The sequence below is a fragment of the Cryptosporidium hominis genome (genome assembly GCF_000006425.1).
Source record: "Cryptosporidium hominis TU502 chromosome 1 CHRO011053, whole genome shotgun sequence".
Lineage (NCBI taxonomy): Eukaryota > Apicomplexa > Conoidasida > Eucoccidiorida > Cryptosporidiidae > Cryptosporidium > Cryptosporidium hominis.
Window position 1 is genome coordinate 672 of NW_667405.1, and position 21487 is coordinate 22158.

The 21487-nt window shown below is 31.5% G+C and overlaps 11 protein-coding genes across 11 annotated transcripts; 6 read left to right on the forward strand and 5 right to left on the reverse strand.

The window, feature by feature from the left end:
* Nucleotides 1-310: 310 nt before the first annotated feature.
* Nucleotides 311-1054, forward strand: Chro.10163 (hypothetical protein). The annotated part of the gene is made up of 1 exon (XM_662486.1): nt 311-1054. One exon carries the CDS (start codon nt 311-313, stop codon nt 1052-1054), a length of 744 nt encoding a protein of 247 aa, XP_667578.1.
* A 500-nt stretch (nt 1055-1554) lies between these two features.
* Nucleotides 1555-3096, reverse strand: Chro.10164 (DNA repair and meiosis protein Mre11 (emb|CAB50793.1)). Its single annotated transcript, XM_662487.1, has 1 exon — nt 1555-3096. One exon carries the CDS (start codon nt 3094-3096, stop codon nt 1555-1557), a length of 1542 nt encoding a protein of 513 aa, XP_667579.1.
* Nucleotides 3097-3618: 522 nt separating this feature from the next.
* On the forward strand, nt 3619-3972 carry Chro.10165 (hypothetical protein). The annotated part of the gene is made up of 1 exon (XM_662488.1): nt 3619-3972. The coding sequence occupies one exon, from the start codon at nt 3619-3621 to the stop codon at nt 3970-3972; it is 354 nt and encodes a 117-aa protein (XP_667580.1).
* A 68-nt stretch (nt 3973-4040) lies between these two features.
* Nucleotides 4041-4901, forward strand: Chro.10166 (hypothetical protein). Its single annotated transcript, XM_662489.1, has 1 exon — nt 4041-4901. The coding sequence occupies one exon, from the start codon at nt 4041-4043 to the stop codon at nt 4899-4901; it is 861 nt and encodes a 286-aa protein (XP_667581.1).
* A 192-nt stretch (nt 4902-5093) lies between these two features.
* On the reverse strand, nt 5094-7448 carry Chro.10167 (ORF MSV156 protein). Its single annotated transcript, XM_662490.1, has 1 exon — nt 5094-7448. One exon carries the CDS (start codon nt 7446-7448, stop codon nt 5094-5096), a length of 2355 nt encoding a protein of 784 aa, XP_667582.1.
* Nucleotides 7449-8004: 556 nt separating this feature from the next.
* Nucleotides 8005-11157, forward strand: Chro.10168 (chloroquine resistance marker protein). Its single annotated transcript, XM_662491.1, has 1 exon — nt 8005-11157. One exon carries the CDS (start codon nt 8005-8007, stop codon nt 11155-11157), a length of 3153 nt encoding a protein of 1050 aa, XP_667583.1.
* Nucleotides 11158-11290: 133 nt separating this feature from the next.
* Nucleotides 11291-13288, forward strand: Chro.10170 (hypothetical protein). The annotated part of the gene is made up of 1 exon (XM_662492.1): nt 11291-13288. The coding sequence occupies one exon, from the start codon at nt 11291-11293 to the stop codon at nt 13286-13288; it is 1998 nt and encodes a 665-aa protein (XP_667584.1).
* Nucleotides 13289-13441: 153 nt separating this feature from the next.
* Nucleotides 13442-14125, reverse strand: Chro.10171 (hypothetical protein). The annotated part of the gene is made up of 1 exon (XM_662493.1): nt 13442-14125. The coding sequence occupies one exon, from the start codon at nt 14123-14125 to the stop codon at nt 13442-13444; it is 684 nt and encodes a 227-aa protein (XP_667585.1).
* A 493-nt stretch (nt 14126-14618) lies between these two features.
* Chro.10172 (NEK2 protein) lies at nt 14619-16286 on the reverse strand. The annotated part of the gene is made up of 1 exon (XM_662494.1): nt 14619-16286. One exon carries the CDS (start codon nt 16284-16286, stop codon nt 14619-14621), a length of 1668 nt encoding a protein of 555 aa, XP_667586.1.
* Nucleotides 16287-16742: 456 nt separating this feature from the next.
* On the forward strand, nt 16743-17480 carry Chro.10173 (hypothetical protein). The annotated part of the gene is made up of 1 exon (XM_662495.1): nt 16743-17480. The coding sequence occupies one exon, from the start codon at nt 16743-16745 to the stop codon at nt 17478-17480; it is 738 nt and encodes a 245-aa protein (XP_667587.1).
* An 81-nt stretch (nt 17481-17561) lies between these two features.
* Chro.10174 (hypothetical protein) lies at nt 17562-18482 on the reverse strand. The annotated part of the gene is made up of 1 exon (XM_662496.1): nt 17562-18482. One exon carries the CDS (start codon nt 18480-18482, stop codon nt 17562-17564), a length of 921 nt encoding a protein of 306 aa, XP_667588.1.
* Nucleotides 18483-21487: the final 3005 nt, after the last annotated feature.

A 21487-nucleotide genomic window follows, 5' to 3' on the forward strand; every position in this document is an offset into this window, starting at 1 on the left:
ATTAAATTTGTTGGAAAAAATAACTCAAAATGTGTTGCTAATTTATTTCAAAACCTAAATAAAGGTAAATCTTATCTTCACATAGCCCTTAGTTTCATTAAGTATTTCTGTTGGCAGAATTAACACCAGTATTTCTAAAAAAAAATGTTCTAAATTCATTAAAATTGTGTTGGCGGCAACTGCCAGAATTTACAAATTTCAATTATTACACTTTAGGAAATTAAAGCAGAAATTAAACTAATCCCTGAAAAAACTGAGACCATAGTTTATAATACTTCATTTATGAGTCTTTATTCTGAATTTTTTCGGAATGCCGGCTAAAGAAGATTTTAAACCATTCGAAATCAACAACTTTTTGGCTGAGTTCAGGTCTCAAGTATCTAAAAGAAAGAAGCGATTTCAAGAACAACCAAGCTCAAAGCATTTAGATATTTTTGCAGATGGAAGAGCTAAGCTAATGGTTAAAAAAACTAGTGACAATAATTATCAATCAGATATTAAAAGGCTCATTGAATTTGCCATTGATAGGTCATCAGTACAAGGTGAGAACTCTCCTTTAAGTCCGTTCAATACTGATTTGCTCTTCTTCAATGAAGATACAACCTCTTCTTCAGTTTATTTTGAGTGGTCATGCACGGATTGTCCATTATATATGCCAAAGATGTGTAATTGTGGAACAAAAGGTGGTGAAAATCTATATTCTATGGTCTGTAGTAATGAGAGCTGTGAAGGCTTGCTAAAATTACCTTATAGTCTTATACATATACCCTTGAATCGTAAAATTAATTCAGTCCAATCATTCGTTTCTGAAAATATGGGAATCCCAAGTTCTATACTTATTTATTATGGGAAACTAAAAAATTCACTGCTTTTAGTGTTATTTGACAAAGAACAAGAACGAAACCTCGTAAGAGCTCTTTATAATGCATCTGAATCTATTGGTTGTATTGCTTTATATGATATTTTTCCAGATAATAACAAAAGTAGAAGTTCAAGAAGGCCTTATACGACTAAGCTTAAATATACTGGTCAAATCCGCAATTTATACAAGTAATCATTCACTTCAAGAACTAATAATATAAAATTAACGAGCCCTAATTTTAAATCATGTCAATATTCGAATTTTATATCATAACTCAATTATTCTTAAATAACATGGATATAATGATTTGAATCAATTTTTAAGTTTGAAACCGAATCTGCGAGAGAAAAAAAAAATCACTTCATATCAAGTTAATAATTGCGTCGCATATTCCTAATAACAAATTCTTTGTTCACTATTTATACTTTAAAAGCTATATTTTTATTTAATTAAGTTTCCTTATTGATAAGTAATTTACTCATCTTATTAAAATTATATCAAGTTTTTTTCATAAAATAATTCTTCAAAGAAAAATATTTATCTATTCGTTAATTTTGACTTTCATTTTTGTTTTTGTATTAGATTAATAATGCGCTGATATTTCGTAGAAATTTCATATGTTCAAAATATTCATTATATCAACTATTTGAAAGTAAGGAATAAACTAAAGAATTAAATACCCTATTCTCAGATTAATTCCACTCACTATCTGAGATTTCTCCCATTTTCTCATTCTTCACAGACTTCCTCTGGTTTGTAATGTTTTTATTCTCGCGTGATCTCTTGTTTTGCTTAATATGATCAGAAGAATCGGAAATTTCCCCCTCACTGAATGAGTCAGAGAAACCTTCAGACATTATTGAGTCAATTTGACTAATACCAAACTCATCTTTGCAAATTCTATTATTTTCCTTAATTTTTTGCAGAACATCGCTTATTTCCAGATTTTTATTGTTTTTGTAAAATGAATTCGATTTTGAGATAGCATTGAGAATGCAATTTTCAATGGAGTGGTTATCAAACTTGTTGACAAACAAGTCTATTGCCTTATTCAAATCATTGATATTTATCACTTCTAATCCGTTTAATTTTTCGGTATAATGAATTGTTAAACTTTCAATCATGTTGCTATCATCAGAACTAAATGAAATTGGGTTAATTCTCGAATTAAGACCAATCGGATCTTCTTGATCATTGTATTTATTTACATTGTTTCTATTACGCCTGCTAAACATCAAAATCTCATGTGGATTTGCTGTTTTACTAACAAACTGAAACCCAAACCTTTTCGAATTGATCAGCTGTGAATCGCATTCGTATTCAACTCTAAGCCTGATAATTGGCAGATCCATTGACTTATTCTTTAGAATTTCCTGTATTTCAGGATTCTGAGGCAAATTTAACTTATTTTTTTCCAACTGTACAATTTTTGCCTGTTCAATTAGTTGATGAACTTTTTCAATTAAATGTTGTTCAACCTGAACTAAATCTTTGTCTAAAACAATATGATCATGGATAAAAACCCTTGGTGAGAGTAAAGGTATGGGAGTTGTTTTAAATGTATTATTTTTTATTTCCAATAGTGTAACATGCTTTTGTAAACTTTCAGATGCAATAAGAGATGTAGCAATTGAAGATCCTGGTTGAAGTACAAAGAAGTTTTTATTTGCAACCTCTACAGGGTTAACAATGCATTCATGTTCGTGACCCCAAATTATTAAATCAAGAAAATCTGGCAAAAATGATTCTGGAATAGAATCTTTTGATAGGGTTCCGCCAAAATTGCCTTTTTTTCTATTTTGATGGAAAAGCAAAATAGAAAACCATTCAGAGTCAGCATTAGTATTTTCAGGAATCAAAAATTTAACTTTATTCTTTTCAAATGACCTATGGAGTCTTTCATCTCTAATATTTCCAATTCCATATATTGCCAACCTTGTACTTCCTTTCTCAAGCAAAACTGGAAAAACTTCTATGTTATCTACATTGTTATTCTTTCCTATATAGTTGATAAACCTCGCTGACTCAAGTATATCTAGCGGAGAAAGAAGCCCTTCTTCTCCAGGATCGTCATGATTTCCATGTATTCCGAAGAATGGAATGGATACGTTAGCATCGCCAACTTCCCAATTGTACCCATTAACATTTGATGAATCTTGTAGATTTAGAGCTCTGAATTTAATTTGTTTATTCCCCATACAGTACTCACGAATAATGTTCATTACCTTATACATTATATATTTAGAAGGTTTAGCAACGTCAAATAAGTCCCCACTATGTAGAATAAGGTCTACATCAAGTTTTTTACCAATAATAAAAATTTCCTCCAACGTAATTAATGAGTCATTACTCCTTATTCTATTAAATTAATTTACTAAACTGTCGAAATTGATAACGAGTCAGTTCAAACATACCTATCTCTTTCTTTATATCCCGTATGTGTGTCTGTACATACAAGAATTTTAAACGTATTATCATCGTCCCCAGTTACCTCCATTGTTATTCATTTATTTATAGTATTAAAACGCTTTAAGTCAATATGCAGTTAAAAATAGCCCCCAGCATTTTGGGCGCCAATTTACTTGTTAATGACCTTTGCATATGTTTTTTCACAAGGCAAAAAATATTATCAATATCTAAAAATAAATAAAACTTGTTACAGCAACTGTAATGTTTCTTCCTGTAACATCAAGATACTTCTTTTTAAAAAATTATTTGTTTTGGTAGGATAAGAATATAGGTTGAGAATTTCGAAGATGTTAATTAATAGATGGGTAATATTTGCTTACTTATTTCAATTACTTTGGAGGTATATTATAAGTGAAGGAATTCAAATCAATGCAGCAACCAAAGAAAATGATGTTGATAGGTATGATATCATAGCTGATGATCTTTTGAATATGGATTTTCCGCCGTATAAATTTAGAGATCTAAAAAGAAAGTCTAGAGTAATAATAGAGGCAAATAATAGAATGTTGCATGTATTGGAGGATTTGTTAATAATTTCTGACGAAATCTTAGAAGATTTTTCTGATCCTTCAAAAGAGCCATATTTTTTGGAGGAATATAAATCTATCTCACTGGTAAGTCTTATTTTAAATGTAATTTAGTAATAGTAAATCAAAATCCTTAGGTTCCAAGTTCTTTGCTTAAGTTTTTAGTAGATCATGTTGAAAAAATGTTAGAAAGCTTGCCTTCCTCAAAGCCAATAAGTTATTTTCTGTATAATGATGCAACTGAAGTTTATAGAAAGGCACATATTGAATTGCTAAAGGACTACAGAGTAGTAACCATAAGAGTTGCATGCAGGCTTTTAATCATCTCCATATTGCTTTCCTCATTGGAGAACCTAGCTAATAAAGAGCATTCAAAAAGTCTTAACATTTCCTATCCATTTTTGGATGATATTATAATTCGCCCCAAATCCACAGCAAGATCAAACCTTACAAAAGTTTTAAACCGAATTTTGAACTCCATAAGAAATTATGGAAGGAGAATCAAAATAGGAATAAAGAAAAAGGTGGGTATGAGTGATGAATTTGAAATAGTCAGTGCGGATTCTCCAGAATTAAATGAAAAGGAGTTTCTTTCCGCTATTTATAATCACAGACAAAGTTCAGCTAGATCTATATTTGGAAAAGATGAAGCAATCTTTGAAAACAAGCAAGAAGTCTTTCAGGTAATAAACAATTTTATAGGAAAACAAGAAAGAGACTCAGGAATATTACTACAAATCCTTGAAACAGTGATTAGAAAGGAGCTTGGAATCGAAAGTTCTCAAGAACTCCAATGGAACTCCAAAGCCAAAAGAAAACTTACAAATGTCTGTAGAGACAGCCATGTCCTAGAAATTTTACCGAATAGAATAAAATTTAAAACATGTAGGCAGTTATTTAACAAGGCTGGTGAGATTTTGACGGGGTCTCACTATAAGAATAGTAAAAAAGAAAGTCATATGGCTGGAAGAGCAAATGTATTAAAAAAAATCAGAAGGGTTTCTTCGATTAAGTTTATTCAGGTAAGTATCAAATTAAACTAAACTGATATAAACAGATCTAATTCAGCTAAAATATATTCTCTTTTAGTCAATATTAACATACTATAATGTGAATGACATATTATTGAAAGATCAACTGGCCAAAGTAAGTAAGGGGACATTGAATAGAAGTCATAGAGCAAGATATTCAGAAATATTAAATACTGAAGATTGAGAGTATGAGTACATATGAAGCTAACCCAAAATCATTCTTGTGCTGCTATCTAACTTATTCATGGTGGAAAGCTGATCATTACAAAGCTTTGGAATATCTCTAACCCAATTTAAATGGCGATTCCATTCTTTAACCAGTGCCTCCAATTTGGCATTTGACTTATTAAAAATCTTTTCTTGGCTAAGAACTACCTCATTATTTTCTTTTATCAATGAGTGGATACGCTTTAATAAATAAGGTGCTTGAGAAATTACCTCCTTACAACTTTCAAATTGCTCAGAAGTTTCTTTAACTACTGAACATTTCATGATAAGATTTAGAGGTTTAATAAACTTTTCTAATTTGGCAGTAGTTTTAGAAGAATTCACTTGAGGAGCGTTATTCTTCTTTATTAGCTCTATTTGTTTTTCTATATTAATCATCTTATTATTTGCATGCACGCTGGATTGTTTGATGTTATTTAAATAGTCTTCAATATTTATAAGAGGGAATAAAACTTCTTTACGAAGTTTCCTCTTTGTAGTTGGAAGTCTTGCCTTAATATTCTTTAACCCACTTCCCTGTGTTCTTTCATAGACAGTCTGTCTAAGAGAAGCTATAGTACTTATGACCTTGTTAATTGCTTCTTCGCTTGACTCTACCAGTTCATTCCTAAGGTCTGAACTTACGTCAATAGATTTGAGAATACTGTTTGTCTGATTTTCTTTGTCAGAGCCTTCTTTTTTTAATTTAGATAAGTTCTTCTTAAGTGACATTGTTATGTCCAAAGAAAGTAAATAAGAATAGGAGTATAATGAGTTTGGCACAGATTCATTCTTGGCTGAGGACAAAATGATTTCGGAGTAGACTTTATTAGTGAATTTTAGTTTTTCTAGAGAGTTTAGCATAATACTCGTGGAATTATTAATATACATATATACATGATCAAGTTCATTAGCTAATAAATTAATGTGTTGAATAAGCTTTTGAATCTCTTTGGAAGAAAGCTTATCTGAAAATTTTTCCTGTAAAATATCAATTTCTTTATAATCTGGAAAAAAAGGAAGGCCCTTTGCGTTTCTATTTTCTAATAAAACCCCTTGACTAGATTTCGTTTTAGAAAACTGGTAAGGTAATAATTTGGTTGGATTAAGTTTTGCCTTACTTAAAGAGTTTTTATCGAAATCACTGTCATTTAAAATATTATCTAATTGAGATAAACTTTCCAGTTCTTTCTTATTCTTCTCAAAGTTATAAGAACATAAATCCACCAAATTCTTGTCATATGTTATATCTATATATGAGACATGCGCTAGAGTTTCTCTTAATATTTCAAAACTTTTTTCATATGAAACAAGTACATTAGAAACCGACTTCATCATATAAATAAGTTTTTTTTCCAGAGGGACCAAAATGTGTTTATACTTAAAACAGTTTTTTAGCTGCTTCAATTGTTTGTTTGCTCTATTTAACTCCATGAGAACTATTTTTGAAAGAGGGGATGAGACGAAAATTGTGTTTTCAGGTAAATATTCTTGTAGTTCAATAATGCTACCAATAATATTTTGTTCAATACTTTTCATAGTATCTTGATCAATAAATCCACTTAAAGTAAGATAAGGTTCTAGTTCTTTACTTCTAGACAGATTGTTCTTATGTTCATCCAAAAGTAGAATAAGATTGAAGACTTTACTGTATTTATTCACTCGGTTAATTGCTTGCCTAAGGTCGTTATAAATAGATTTTGCAGTTACTTGAAAAATATCGCCAATGTCTTTATTGTGCTGTTTTAAAACTCCCAATGAATGGCTAGAAAGTTTTGTTGAAATGAAATGTTCGATATCCTGTTGTAACCCAACACATAAGTCTTTTTTTCGTATAAATGAATCTTTGTTAAACATATTTTCTTGTTGGTTTTGAAAGTTTTTAAGTAACCGAATACAAAAATCGATCTCAAACTTCTTCGTATTGATATAATCCAAAAAATAAATAAACTCCTTCAAGGTGCATACTTGATCTGATTCTTGAAGAATATTAAAGTTTTTGGTCCAAATATGAATTGAGTCTCTAAAAACTGACATTTCGCTGCTAAAAGTCTTAGAATCAACAATATTTTCTTTTAGAAGTCTCAGCAATGAATTCTCACAGACTAATTTAATACTTTCCTCCTTAGAAAAAATTCTCTTTTGTGTAGCAACTGTGTTCTCTAATTTGCTATTCAAATTAATTAATTCAACGTTACTTGTAAACTTTGACTTTTCCACAAAAAAATCAAGTAGCTGTTGATACCTGTCATTGTTTTTAGTTTTCTTTAAGTTCCAAAGTTTTATTTGAGCCTCGGAAACAATAATAATGGACAAAAGCAAAAATATAAATAGAATAACCCATGAATTCATTTTGACTTGATAAAATCGATGCTTGAAATTATAGTTTTAAAAAGAGTAATTCTTGCAAAAAAAAAATTATACCAACCTGAAACTATATTATCCTTATTAACATAATATTGTCGTAGCTAACGCTGCAACTCTTTATTATAATTTACCTTTATCTTTTATAAAGAATCAACAAACTCCTATTCTACCTAAAGGGATATAAGGGCGCGCCTTTTGGCGGGCAAAAATCGATTTTTTTGCATTGCAAGAAAAAAAAAATCAAGAAATGCAACCTATGGAAAAAATAAGGATGAAATATTGAATAAGCTTAGAAAGAAGCTATTTTCTCAACAAATAATTATAGACCTCTGAGTTATTTGTATGAGTTTTCCTCTCATTTTATTCTTCAAAAGCAAATCTCAATTTATTTAAAAATATGCAAATGGCGGAATTTGTATATCCCCACAATCACATGTGTAGTAATTTATAATACTAAAAATTAATAAAAATATTATTCTAGTGGGGAGAAAATAGTATATGATAAACATGATATTCTGATTTCAATTTATATTGATGTATCATGTATGATAGACCACATCTAAATGGGGCATTCAGAAGAGGCTCCAGCCTTGACTCCTTAATGGACTCGAACAAAAGAAATCAAGTTAGGAGGTTTAGTCAAGGTGGCATAGCCTCAACTACTCGAGAAGAACGGCCCATAATCAGCTCTATAGAACGTGAAGCAAAAACTCAAGAGAGATTGAGAAGATTGTCAATGAGCATTAAGTCAGGAGGCAAGAGTATTAAGCGTAACAATGAGCTCCCTCAAAATAAGATTCAAATAGAACAGATACTTCTATATATAAATACAGGTGCAAAATATAACAGCGATATTTACGAAAAGAAAGAAGATTATGAACGAATGGTATATGAAATATTTTCTGTAGGAGGGTATTGCTGTGATTTAATGGTGAGTTCCTTTAAAAATATTGTGAATAATCCCAAAGTCAATGGCGTGAATATGACCAGAATGGACCGTCTATTGAATTTCTTATCATTTGTTCAAGATTTATTCAAGAACTACTGCAGTCCAGAAATTGTTAGCATGGCCCCAAAACAAAGAATTCAAAGTTGGAAAGTCTTAAATCCATCCCAGGATTATCGTTCTAAAAGTTTGTCAAACATGTATAATACAGATAGCAATAACCTAAACGAAAGTGAGAGATTTCTTAAAATTGAAAGGAAGCTTTTAGAATCTGTTTCTAAGAAAGCTGTCCAAAATAATAATTTGAAAAAAGACCTTTTAGAAAAATATAAAATCGAAAAGGATAACAAAAATTTGATTAGTTCAAAAAACTCCCAAAGCCCTTATGATCTTATTAGACGACGGTATCTCGGAGAATTGAAGAAAACTCTTGTTAGTGATAGCCAAATACTAAATCGAGAATTTTCCAGACCAAAGTCAAGCGAAGGAGGCGTTAAGAAGATTTTCGAGTCCTTGCGTTATTCTAGAAAAAAAGTCGGCGAAGATGAAAATAGGGCAAGATCATTATCAAATATACCTATCTCTAGAGACTTTACTTCTGAGATCAAAATAATCAGAAGTAGATCTGAGAATTCTTTGAAATTGGAAGAGACTAAGTTAAATATCAAGAAATTAGAAGACCAACGAATTCAAGGACTACAGAGACTAATAGACAAACTTAAAGAAGTTAAGCTGGGTTCAAGTAGTCGCGAATCTAAAGCTATAGAAAGTCCAGAAAACAACTCAATATCCTTGCATGATAGTAAGAAATTAACTAGAAAAATAAGTGAAGTTAGTTCCACGTCTATCTCTAGCTCTTTGATTTACAAGAAATTGATTCAGGCTCAAATAGAGCATTCAAATACTTTGAATAAGAATATTGGGCCAGAAGAGTGTTTATCTGAGGAAGCCAGTGATGAAAATAACTCAAAGGAAAGTACTCACAAAATTAAACGACGTTGGGAATTGGACACACCGTTTATTCACTATAGAAATATTGGATTCAATAAGGATTTGAAGCAAGATCATATAAAGGAAATTTACGACAAACCTGTTGCTGGTTATGAAAGCAATGAAGTTGAACGGCCATTCATACCAGGTATACCCCCAGTAAGATACGAATATTCTGAAATTAAAGAGCCGAATAGTGCTGCAAATCAACATACCACTACCAAGTCTATTTTGGAACTAAATTCTCAAATTGATCAGGAGCCTATTGAAAAACAAATAAAGTTAGAAGACTCTGTTGATGAAATAGTTCAATTTGACCATTTAGTAACACCAGAAGCCGTTGCTTCAGATTCAAAAGAAGTTATAGAGCCAGAAATTGTTTCCGAAAGCGATTTGAATAATTTAGATTTGCAAATTAAAATAATGGATCCGACGCTTGTTCATGAATTAGAGAACGATTACATTGATGAGGCTCAAAAAACTCCTTCCAACAAAGATGTACGTAATTCTCCAAGTGAAGATGGTACTGAACGCTTGTCTGTTGTAATTATAGATCCTCAGAAGACTCTTGATAACAAAATTGCTTTAAATGTAGTTTCTATCGAAGATGAGCAGACTTCCGAACGAAAGCATGGACTGGAAGATTCTCCTCTGGAACCTATTAAAATCCTTAAGGACAGTGAGGTTGCAGTCGAAGAGATCAGCAAAATAACTGACAAGCTGGAAGATATAACTATGGTGAATGAAAGTTTGATCAAGAGAATCGAAGACTTGCCGATTGAAAACATTGATCTTTCAAATGAAAATGGATTATCGATTTTGAACTCTTGTGCTAGCAACTCAGAAGGGAACTCTCCCGAAAATAAGAAGGATATCAATATGGATAGACTACAAAATATTGAATATTTCACCTCGGGAGATGAAGAACTTAGAAGTAAAATTGAAGAGTATAATTATTGGTTTGAAAATGCAAGCTCTGGGAATTATTATGAGTTGAATTTGGACGGATTGAATTTAGAGGAGTTCTACTACAAAAATATCGAGTCAATTCCCAGATGTTATGATGAATTAATTGATATGTCAGAAAGCTCCATAATTAATTTATGCAATATTATCTTTAATAGGTTGCCCGAGCTCATTTTAGAGCAAATGGAGAGAAGTACCGAAAATAATATGGGGGAAAGCAAAGCTAGCATAGGTATTGAAGCCTTAGCTTATTACGAGCTAAGCGAAGAGGACCTTCTTTTCTTTATTCACGAAAAGGTGATGAAAGATCCAAGCTATCTAGGGTTTAAGTCATCTATTCGAGGAGAAATCTATCCTCCCGATGATAACTTTATCCTGCTAATTATTGACCTTATAAGAGAGTTGGTACAAGAATGGAAAGATGATACATCTAATTCCTGGAAAACGCCAATCGCAGATGAATTGATTGCCAGGAAAGTGACAGATATTATATGTAATTCATATGAACCTTATTTGTCAGAAGTAGGTTCTGAAGAATGGGTATTAAAAAAGGTGTTTCATGCGCCTCATTACCCCAATATTCTTGAGTCTGAAAAAGAGTTTCTCAACATTGAACATTTGTTCAAGTACCATTCGTGTGAGGATTCAATCACAAATGAGTATATTAATATGGACCGTCAAAAGTGGCTTCAGACAAGTGGTCTCTATATACCACTATTAAATGAGGTTATCGAACAAATTCTTCATGAATCAATTGATCGTGCAATTTTAGAATTAAAGCCTCACAATTAATTATTTGTTTTAGATTTAAATAGGTACTCTATAATTAACATAATTTGGCGCCTTTGCACATTTTTTTTTAGTATGTAACTTTAAATATTTTTAAAAACCGAATTAATTGATATAAGGACGCATGTAGGGCAAAATGGAGTTTTCTTCAAGCGAGTTCTTGGAAAAAATTATTCCATGTAGCGAAAAACTGGAAGCTTTACTTGGAGAATATGTCTCAGAGTGTATATTATGGAATGAGGTAAAACAGGTTTTTGAGTTAAATGGACAAAAGATTAAGAAGTTTTCGGAAGAGATATCAAAAATTGAAATTTCTAAGACTGATATTATCCACTCGATTATGTTGGTATTAATAAAAAGGGAAGAACCTAGTGATGATAGCAAAATTGTCATGATGAAGGATAGACAAATTTTAATTTTATCTACAAGTACTTTATTCTTAGTTAATAGTGGATATTTCGATATTGTATTTTGGCTTGATATAATTTTAGATATCTCCAACCTTTTTAAAGTCCACGGATTGGTAGCATTTACCAAGTGGATTTGTGGATGTTTTGAAGAGTTTAACTGGGCGATTTCTAATCCCAGTATTCCGTTTGATAAAAGAGGTTTGGCTCAGGAAGGCGTTGAGCAATCAACTTCTGGATGTGATCTTTCTCCTTCTGTAGCTGCTCAACGACAACTTGCTCAGGCAAAGTTTGTAGGTTTGTTAAAAGTAATCAGCAGAAGGCTCATTGGATATCGTTGCTTTATAGAGGCTGGCATGCTTAGAAGCTTTGTATTTTCAATACTTCCAAGCAACCAGGCAGGAATATGTAGGAAGGCCTTCACTCCTAGGCCTTACTCTTCAGTAAATGTAGATGAACAAATGGAAAGTATTATTGAAGCTGCCACTTTAATAGATGACTTTGAAGCTCTCTCGGATAATGATACAGATAAGGAAGAAGGAGAAATGTCAAAAGAAAAAGAAGACTATAATTCTGGTATTATTAAAAGTGACTTTCAGCATATTCTAGATCCCTCTAAATCTGCTAAAAGCGTATTTGAGGCTTATAAAAGAGTAGACAACTTTTTCCAAACATCAACTGATTTTCTGAATTCAATGATTGATAATTCAGAAACTTTGTCTTCTAGCAAAAAAAAACAAATTGATGATATATGTAAGGATGTTGAAATAGTTGTCTCATACTTTGAGGATTATAACTATATGGATATCCAGGACCCAGTGTCTCATTTCCAAGGATTGGTCTCAACTTTAGAAGGAATTCCTTCAAGCTTAGAATCGCTTTATTTCAGAATTAATTTTGCATACAGATTTTCTTTTATAGTATGTTGCCAACTGAATCAAGTAATTGATGGTTGCAAGCATGCATGCGAATATATGCATAATAAAATGGTTCCTCTTTTAAAAAGATGCCTAGGATCAGTTGATAAATTTAAAAATAAAAATATTTCTTCTGCAACACTTTTTATTAATCTTATGATTAAATATGAATTTCTTTGGAAAAGCTGGAAAAATAACAATTGTGTTGATATTTCTATTCCTCCGGAAAAACTTAAACCATTACTTGAAATGACAAAATCTTCTACTGAGGAAAGAAACGATTCCAAGAAAAGAAGAATTGAAGAAAGTAAATGTGTTACAAAGTTCATTGATGATGAGACATTTAATAAATATATGTCTTTCATTCAAAACTTTTCCAACTCTGATAGTAATAAAGATTCTGATTCTATTACGATAAGAAATATAAATCTTCCAAACTTCACAACTGAAAGAGAATTATTATATTTGGATCCCATTGATCTTGACTCATACTCTTCAAAGAGCGTAAATTCTAAGATTATTAGTAAATTCAATGACTATAAGGAAAAAATTCTTATTGATTTAGACCCGGATAATGGAATTGATGAATCTGAAAAAAGTATCAAAGATCCTATAATTAGATGGAGATGCGACAGACTTTACAAGAGAATACATTTAGATCGCTTAAACGAGCTCTCAGATATCCAACTATCAATCAGCAATGTTGAACATCTCATTCAAAATTGTGACACAGAAAAAAATAACAATTTACCCAACACAGACAAATTTGAGTTTTTAAATATTTACTCTCCACTCGAGGATAACCAATAGTGTGATACTTATATATTCTATATATAAATCTCTATATTATAATTTCCCAGAATTTAGGAAAAGTAAAACAATTAGTCATCAATTTAGAGGAGAATTTAAATAAATAATTCTTAAGTTAGTGAATCCTAAGGTTGTCTAAAATATGGAACCAATTTAGGTTCCCTTATATATTGGATAATTGCCAGCTTGTCCAGCCGCAGAATTAGATGATGATGAAATGTCACTAAGCTTATATGATTTTCCTGTGAATGGAGTATACATTACAGGCGAAGGTGCACTGGTATTGCTTATATTAATGTTTGTTGTACTAGGATTTCCTGCTTCATTGGCCCCACTTGCTGTATTTTCATTGGCTAAAGCCCCTGTGTTTGCTCCATTCCAAGGATTTATAAATTGATTCAACAGTTCATCGGTCTCCTCGACAAAATGAATATTCTTAAATATATTGTAGCTAATAATACATGCGAGGATTGAAAGTACTGGTGTAGCTATAGTAATTGCAAATTTTAACTTATCAACTAATTTTATTTCTGAAAATACGAGTGTATTTCTCTTTATCCATTCAAATGCTATTAGCGACAATAAAATTCCTCTTACAAATGATATAGTAATAAATAAAAAAAATGCGCATGGAGACTTTTCAGTATATACCACATAACCCAAGTAAATCATCCATCCTTCAAAAAAGGTGCTTATGACATCAGTAAGCGTCACAACTCTCATCAAAAGTACAATGAGCTGTAAAACTAAGATAAAAGCGAGCGCATACTTTAGTTTCTTAGTAAATGGTGTCTCCTCTGCTCTGTAGCTAAAGCCTAAGACCGAATAAGTAAACATCTTCTACATAAACAAATAATATTTAGCTTATTTCTCTCAGCTAGTTAGCCAATTTATTTGAATTTTTGAACAAATTATACTAGTGTAACCAACTAATAAGCTTTCAAAACACATCCAAAGTTCCAAACACGAATCGATCAAATTATATGCTTGAATTCAAACTTCTGGCCTTCGAGTAGCAATATTGTGTATAGCTACTAATAACTTGTTTCACTTGAGTTCTGAACTCTCAATTTTTAAACCCCCTTGTTGTCGTTTACCTTAAGTTAGTAATTGGCACGAGGAGAATTCCCGCCTAAATTTAGATCTTAATTGGGTGCAGAAAAGGTCAATTTATTTTAAATAATATTAATTTGATCTTACCCAATTTGTGTTTTCTATTTTAAAAAATCAATATTTTAATAATAAAATTTACAATTGTTCGTTAGAACTTGAGCTACTTTCCCAATTCTTACAGTTCAACTAAAATTGAGGTTTGAAGCCAAAATTAACATTATATAGAGCTTTTGTTTCTTGAGTGAAATCTTTGTATCCAACGTGAAAGCCTTTGCTCAGATTCAAAAATGATATCATCCCCTTTTCTGAAGGTTGTTGTACTTTTTATATTACTTTCATTTATGCTGGAGTTCGATGAATTGCTCGAAATTCCTGAATAAACTGGCGTCCGGATGCTATCTTCGACATTGGCTTCATTTCCTATGATTAATTGCTTTCTTACGTAACAAAAGCTTTGATCCTTAAAATCGGGGATGGGCTGTTTTTTTAGATAACATTTTTCTTTATGACCGTTTAATCTAGTTGGTGCAGTAACGGGTGAATACGCACATACCTTCGAATTTGATTTACAAAATACATCTGCAGATCCAGGAACGTTATCCTGTGACCCAAAATTGTATACAGGAGTTTTCCTCTTTGGAGTAATGTAAGATATCTTTTCACTTTCTTTCCCGGTAGAAATCCCTGTGTATTCTATTTTTTGTGAGACACCTTGATTTGAAACTCTTTTATATTCCTGGCCAACTGAATTAACAGTATTTTGACTAATATTTTCATTATTTGAACATGCTATTCCAGTGCTAGCAGATGAGTCGATAGATTCGTCTAGAGCAGATTCCTCTGGAATTATTTTCTTCCCAAATATTTGATCGCCTTTTAATAACGATTCTAGATAACGGTTATAACTAAGAATTTTTTGGTATTCATACATTAGAAAATATAAATCCAGCTTTGGAGAGAGCTTTATAGTTTTATATTTAATGAAATCTAGATTAAATATTTCTTCTGCGGAAGGTCTTTTATGCGGATCCCTTTCAAACATCAGTTTCAATACTGAATTGAGCTCGCTAGAATAAAACTTTGGTAAATCAGGAACCAGACCATCCTTGACATACTTTCTTAGTTCATCATAGCTTCTAGCGTAAAATGGAGGCCTTCCGGCCAAAATTTCATAGATACAACAACCCAACGACCAAATATCGCTTTTTTCATCATATTCACCTTTTCCAAGTACTTCTGGAGACATATAGTAAGGGGTTCCAACATGAGTGGTTGCTAGTTGGTTTCTTCCAGTTAAATATCTTGCAAGCCCAAAATCTCCCAATTTAACTATCATAGTCTTTTGTTCAGGTTTATCAAGGTCTTTGTTAATTCTCGAACCCTCCTGTATTTTATTTTTAAGTTCAGGAGATGAAGAGGCTATCATAAAAATATTTTGGGGCTTAATATCTCTATGCAGTACCCTATTGCTACGAGTGTGACAATAATTTAGTGCGTCTAGAAGTTGAATAAATATTGAGATAACAGTTTCCTCATCAATACTTAATCCTAACTTTTTCTTTTTCTTGAGAATATTTCCGAGGTCTCCTTCATCGCAATACTCCATTATAATATAGATCTGTTGGTTTTGTTTGTCTATTATACGATCGATGTATTTAATTATATTTCTATGGTTCAATTTTCGAAGTACATTTACTTCATTAACTATTTGTATTTTTTCTTGCTGTGTCATATTTTCATAACAAATTTTTTTCCAGACAAATAGCCTTCCATCTGACTTCCTCCTAATTTTATGCACTGTGCCAAAACACCCCCTTCCTATTTCTTCAATTTCTTCATAGTCTTCCTGGATGAAATGGTTTTTGTGCATGGCTTGTTTCTGCATCGTTAATGGACGATAATTTATGGGTTTTGCATATCTATATTAATAATACAAACTTTGGGTCTTCCAATGTTTGGAGAATGATCAAAAATTCATAAATAAATCCTTTTTCTTTGTCAACTTACCTCCTTTTTTTTTAGCATTACGTGTTATTACGCATTTCATCCCCACAAATTCTCATGTTAATTTGGCGCCACATCACATGCTTTATCCATCAAATAAAGTCTCAATGGAAAAATTAATTTGATTGAGAAAAGTCACAGAAATCTTGATGGATCCTAGGTGAAACTCGTCAGATTGTTCTTTTGCAAGTTTATTAAGGATTTAAAAGAAGGAAGCGGCGGTAAGTACCGTTGTTCCATTGGCGCTACCGACAAATCAAAGCGATAAGGAAATAACAACAGCAATAAATTGACTTAAAAGTTTGCTTAAACAAAGTAAAATTTGAATTTAATCACAATGGAGGGCGGCGAAAATAAGAATCATGTTGGAATGAACTGCTCTCTCGATGATCTTATCAGAAAAGAAGCTCCAAAAAGGCCGAATGTTAGCAAATCAATTAAAAAAAACATGAGCCGAGGAAAACCCGTGATGAAAAATAAAAAATTGGTTCGTTCGGAGAGAACATTTATTAGCAAGCGGAATAACGGTTCAGCACAGGTTTCTTCTGGTAGAAACAATGCCAGCGGCTTGTATAGAGGTACATATAAAAAAGAAGGTAAATCACAATCTTTGTATACAAAAAGAAAAAAAGATTTTCAAATGAGAACCGAATTAAATAAAAATGATAATATACCTGATAAATACTGTGAATTATCCAATTTAGATGAACGTGAAAGAATAATAAAAATGATACGTCTCGAGCACAAAGATGAAGACTTCACACTCCAAGTTCTACTAGATTCGAACCCAATAATTATTGTGAATAAAATAACAGGAGTAATTAAATTAAATTCTTTTAATTGCAGAACTTCAAGTATGCTTGATGTCTGGAATCTGTTATTAAAGCCTCTCGGCTTATCTTTACAGGTTGTAAATATGGGCGGTGACTGTACAAACTGGTCAATCACTGATGGGAGTTGTTATATGGAAAATTTTAAGGATGGTATGATAGTTCGTGGATCAGGCTCTAGAGATACTGCTAGGAATGCTCGGTTTTCAATCCTTGAACAACATATTAGGCAGTTAATCATTTAGTTAATTCATGCTCAGTTAGATATAAATAAATATATATATATATATATGTATATATAAGTATTTGTTTAATTCTCCTTAATATTACTTTCTCCAGAAGCTCTTCTTTTTTGAGCTCAATTCTTGAATCTTCTTTGCTAAGGCCTTTTGCTTTTGCTGTAATGCTGCATGCTTTTGTTCAGCAATTGCTAAATCTGATTGTAAGAATTTAAGCTCGACGTTATCTGCACCATAAACTCCCTCATTCAAAGAAATCACATTAGATAACTTTTGAATATTTTCAATAATTTTTGATCTTTGTTGCAATGTTTCTTTAGCAAGAGCTTCGGCTTCAAGTAATTCTTGATTTGCCTCTTGTAAAGTCTTAGCATGAATTCTTTTCAGTCTATTAATTTCAGACTTAAATATTTTAAATTCTGATTGAGATAAGCTAAGTCTTCCAACGCATGTTATGCATGGGGTTCCAGCTTGTTCTTCTTGTTTGATTGCAACAGAAGGTGGTTCCAGAAATACAATTGGTGCTTCCATATTTTTGAATGCTGATGATAACGACATTTTTGAAATAACATCTGATAAGTTGTCAACTATTCCCAAACTATTTTCTGCAAATATGTTCTTTGGATTGCGCCTAAGTTCTGCGAATTCTTTAATTCCAGCCCAATTATCTTCAATTTGTGTAATGTTATTCTTAATATGTACTAGACCCTTCATTATCTCCTGAGATTGGACAACTAATTGGTCTTGTAGTTCAAAGTCTGGACTATAGTCTTTCCTTGGAGTTGTTACTTCTGGGTAGAAAACTTTAAAATATGTACCAACAGCTTTGGCAATAGTATCTAAAAGCCCAGCTTCACACCCATGTGGCTTTCCTATAGTGTAAATTAATAAAGTTAATACTACAGAAAACGAAAGTTTCATTTTTAAATGTAAAATTCTTTTTCTTATTTTTAATGACCTGCATTTAGGCTCACCTATAATGATAAATGCAACCATATTTGCATGCATGTAAACAATTGCATGCAAATAGTCACCGCCTAAACATTATAAAATTAATAGCAAATTTAATAAAAAATAATTAAAGTAAAGGCAGAATATACCATTGATTTTGAGAAACTCTCAATCAAATTTGTGAAAATAATTTACTCGAAAATAAACCCTGCAGCTAAAAGAAAATGAAAATCTACTGCAAAAATGTAGAGAAACTAAACAAAAGGGATTAAAGCTCAATTGCATACGCTCTAAAATAAATATACAAAATTTAAATAAATTTGTTTATTATTTTTGAAAAAAAATTCTTAAATTTTTTTGCTGTGCATGTGAACCACAAAGAAGAATTGGCGCCCTCATGTGGTCAATGTTTGCGCATGGCAACACAAAGTCAACGGTATACAAATAAAACAAAGTTTTAGTTAATAAATTAAATCAAATGATTAAAGTTATATTACATATGGGTAGGCTTGCTAATAAAATTTAATAATTAATTGAAGATGTTAGTTATTACAGAGAAAATCTATCATATAAAACTATTGGTGATATTTCTCGTAATAATAATCAAAATAGGCGTGGTAAATACTGAACATGATTTGGTTTGTCCAATTGGATATATTTTAGAAGGAAATTATTGTAAATTGTGCGAATCTGGTACATTCTCAAATAAAGAAACAAATAGTTGTACAGCTTGTGGAGAAGGTAAATATTCATTTCCAGGAAGCTATTCTCAATCTTTATGTTTCCAATGCTCAATAGGAACTTACTCAGAAAAAGAAAAATCAAATAGCTGTGAAATTTGTCCAAACAATCAGATTACATCAACTACTGGTTCAACTAAAAAAGAGGATTGTTTTTGTATGCCTGGCTTTAAGCCAACGAGTCTAAGAGATGAAACTTGCATTCAATGCGCTTCAACTGAGTGGTGTTATAGAGTTTCTCCTAATTCTGGAGGGTTTTGGAATGTAGCATCTTATTGTTATAGTGTAGATTTAAGTAAATACTCAAAAGACTCGACAACAAATTTACTTTGTAATGATATGTCTTTGATGAGCTCAAAAACGGCAAATTTTCAAATTCCATGTTTTGGAAGTCAATGTGAAAGCTTATACAGGAATAACGAGGCAATTTCAAATAACAATATTAATTCACTTATGGTAGTTAGATGTAAAGAAGGCAGTTCTGGTTTCCTTTGCGATGATTGCGAGGATGGTTATGCAAAGATAGATGGCTTATTGGGAGAAGTTGGTTCATGCAAAAAATGCAGTTTATTGAACTTCACACCATTTATTTTAAGTAATTTATTTATTTTTGGTTTAATTATTTACTCTGTTTGGGTCTTGCGTTTGGAACCAACTGCAAATGAAGAAGAAATGCCTATTGTTCAAATTACAATTATTAGAACAACTATCCAACACATGCAGTTGCTGGGTCTGCTGATTACAACTAATGTGGTACGGTTCGAGTATTTTCCAAATTTAACAGTTGCAATTTCATATTTAGGGTCAAGTAACTCTTTTTTACCACTTTTTCAATGTTTATTGTCAAAATTTGGTGTTGATAGACATAGCCCAGAAGCTTTGAAGATATATTCAATTGTTATATCAACTATGCCTTTTCTCCTTATTATTTTTGCCATAATTGCTGCCCCAATTCTAAGATATTTTAGGGAGAAAGAGGTCAGAGGTTTTTTATTAGGACGACAAGAAATGGAAGGAGAATGTCTACAATTTCAAAAGTCGTATTTTTCTTGGGTTTTCAGCTTATTTATTGTATCCTTTTTCTGTTATTTTTCAATGAGTATCAAAAATATTTATTCAATTATTAGTTGTACATCGCTTAACATTGATATTCGAAACCCCACTAATTCATTAATGGGTAGTTACGTAACGCCAGAAAGTATGAATTCATTTCAAAATACAAATAATGAAATTCCTGGATTATTATCGGTTGTTTCAATTGCGAAAGAAAATATTTGTTGGAGTCATGGACATTTTGTCGCCATATTTTACTCCCTCATTGGTTTAGTCTTCTGGCATATTTTAATACCTATTGTATACTTGCTTTGCATTTATTTTGATACAAAAAATGACAAAATTCAACGTAGAAGACTAGTATATGGGTGGTGGATAAGCGGATATGAAAATACAAATATGAATATTTGGGAGATCACTACTTATTTGAGTCAAATAATTTACTTGATAGTGATACTTTTGATTGGAGTACTTCATACATTTAATTACGTTGTTGCATATTATGCAGTTCCGGGTGGCTCACATTATGAAACTTTCAATCCACTTTATTCTCCAATTTTGTCATCATTTTGTTGTATTGTGTTGACTATTTCCTTGGACAGTATTTATAGCTTTGTGAGGCCAAATTCTCAAGACTTTTTGCGTACAGGCATTCAAAAAGTTGATATTTCTTCAGTAGGCGTCGAAGATGAACTACTAACAGAAGAACAAAAGCAAAAACAGAAAGTTGCTTATGGAGGAGTGAATTCAAAACAAACAAGTAGATTGAATTGGAGTTCGTATTTTTATTTTATTCGTCGAATGTCAAGCTTTTCAATTATTACAGTCATTTTTGCATCAATATTGCCAAGACTAAATGTAAACATAGAAAATAAGATTGAAAACCTTAGAGGAACATGGATAGATTCTGTGGATACAAGTCTTATACCACTGGGATATGGAGATTTTTCTGTCCGTTTTTTTTCAATATTTTCAGTTATAGTAAATTATTTGTTTATTTTTATAATACTATTTTCGGTATTAGGGATAAAGATATACAAAAGGGTTTTGCCGATCTTATCATCAAAATCAAAAGTAGAAGTGAATATCAAGTCAATGAGTGACTTCGCAAGCAGCTCCGATTCAATTAAGCAAGTAAACAAGGGAAATAAAGTCAATGGAAGAATTTCTAATATTGGAAATGCATTTGTATCATATCATGATATGAACAAGACTAGTCAAATAGGAGATCAAGATGGAGAAAGAGTTGATGACGAAATTTCAATAGAA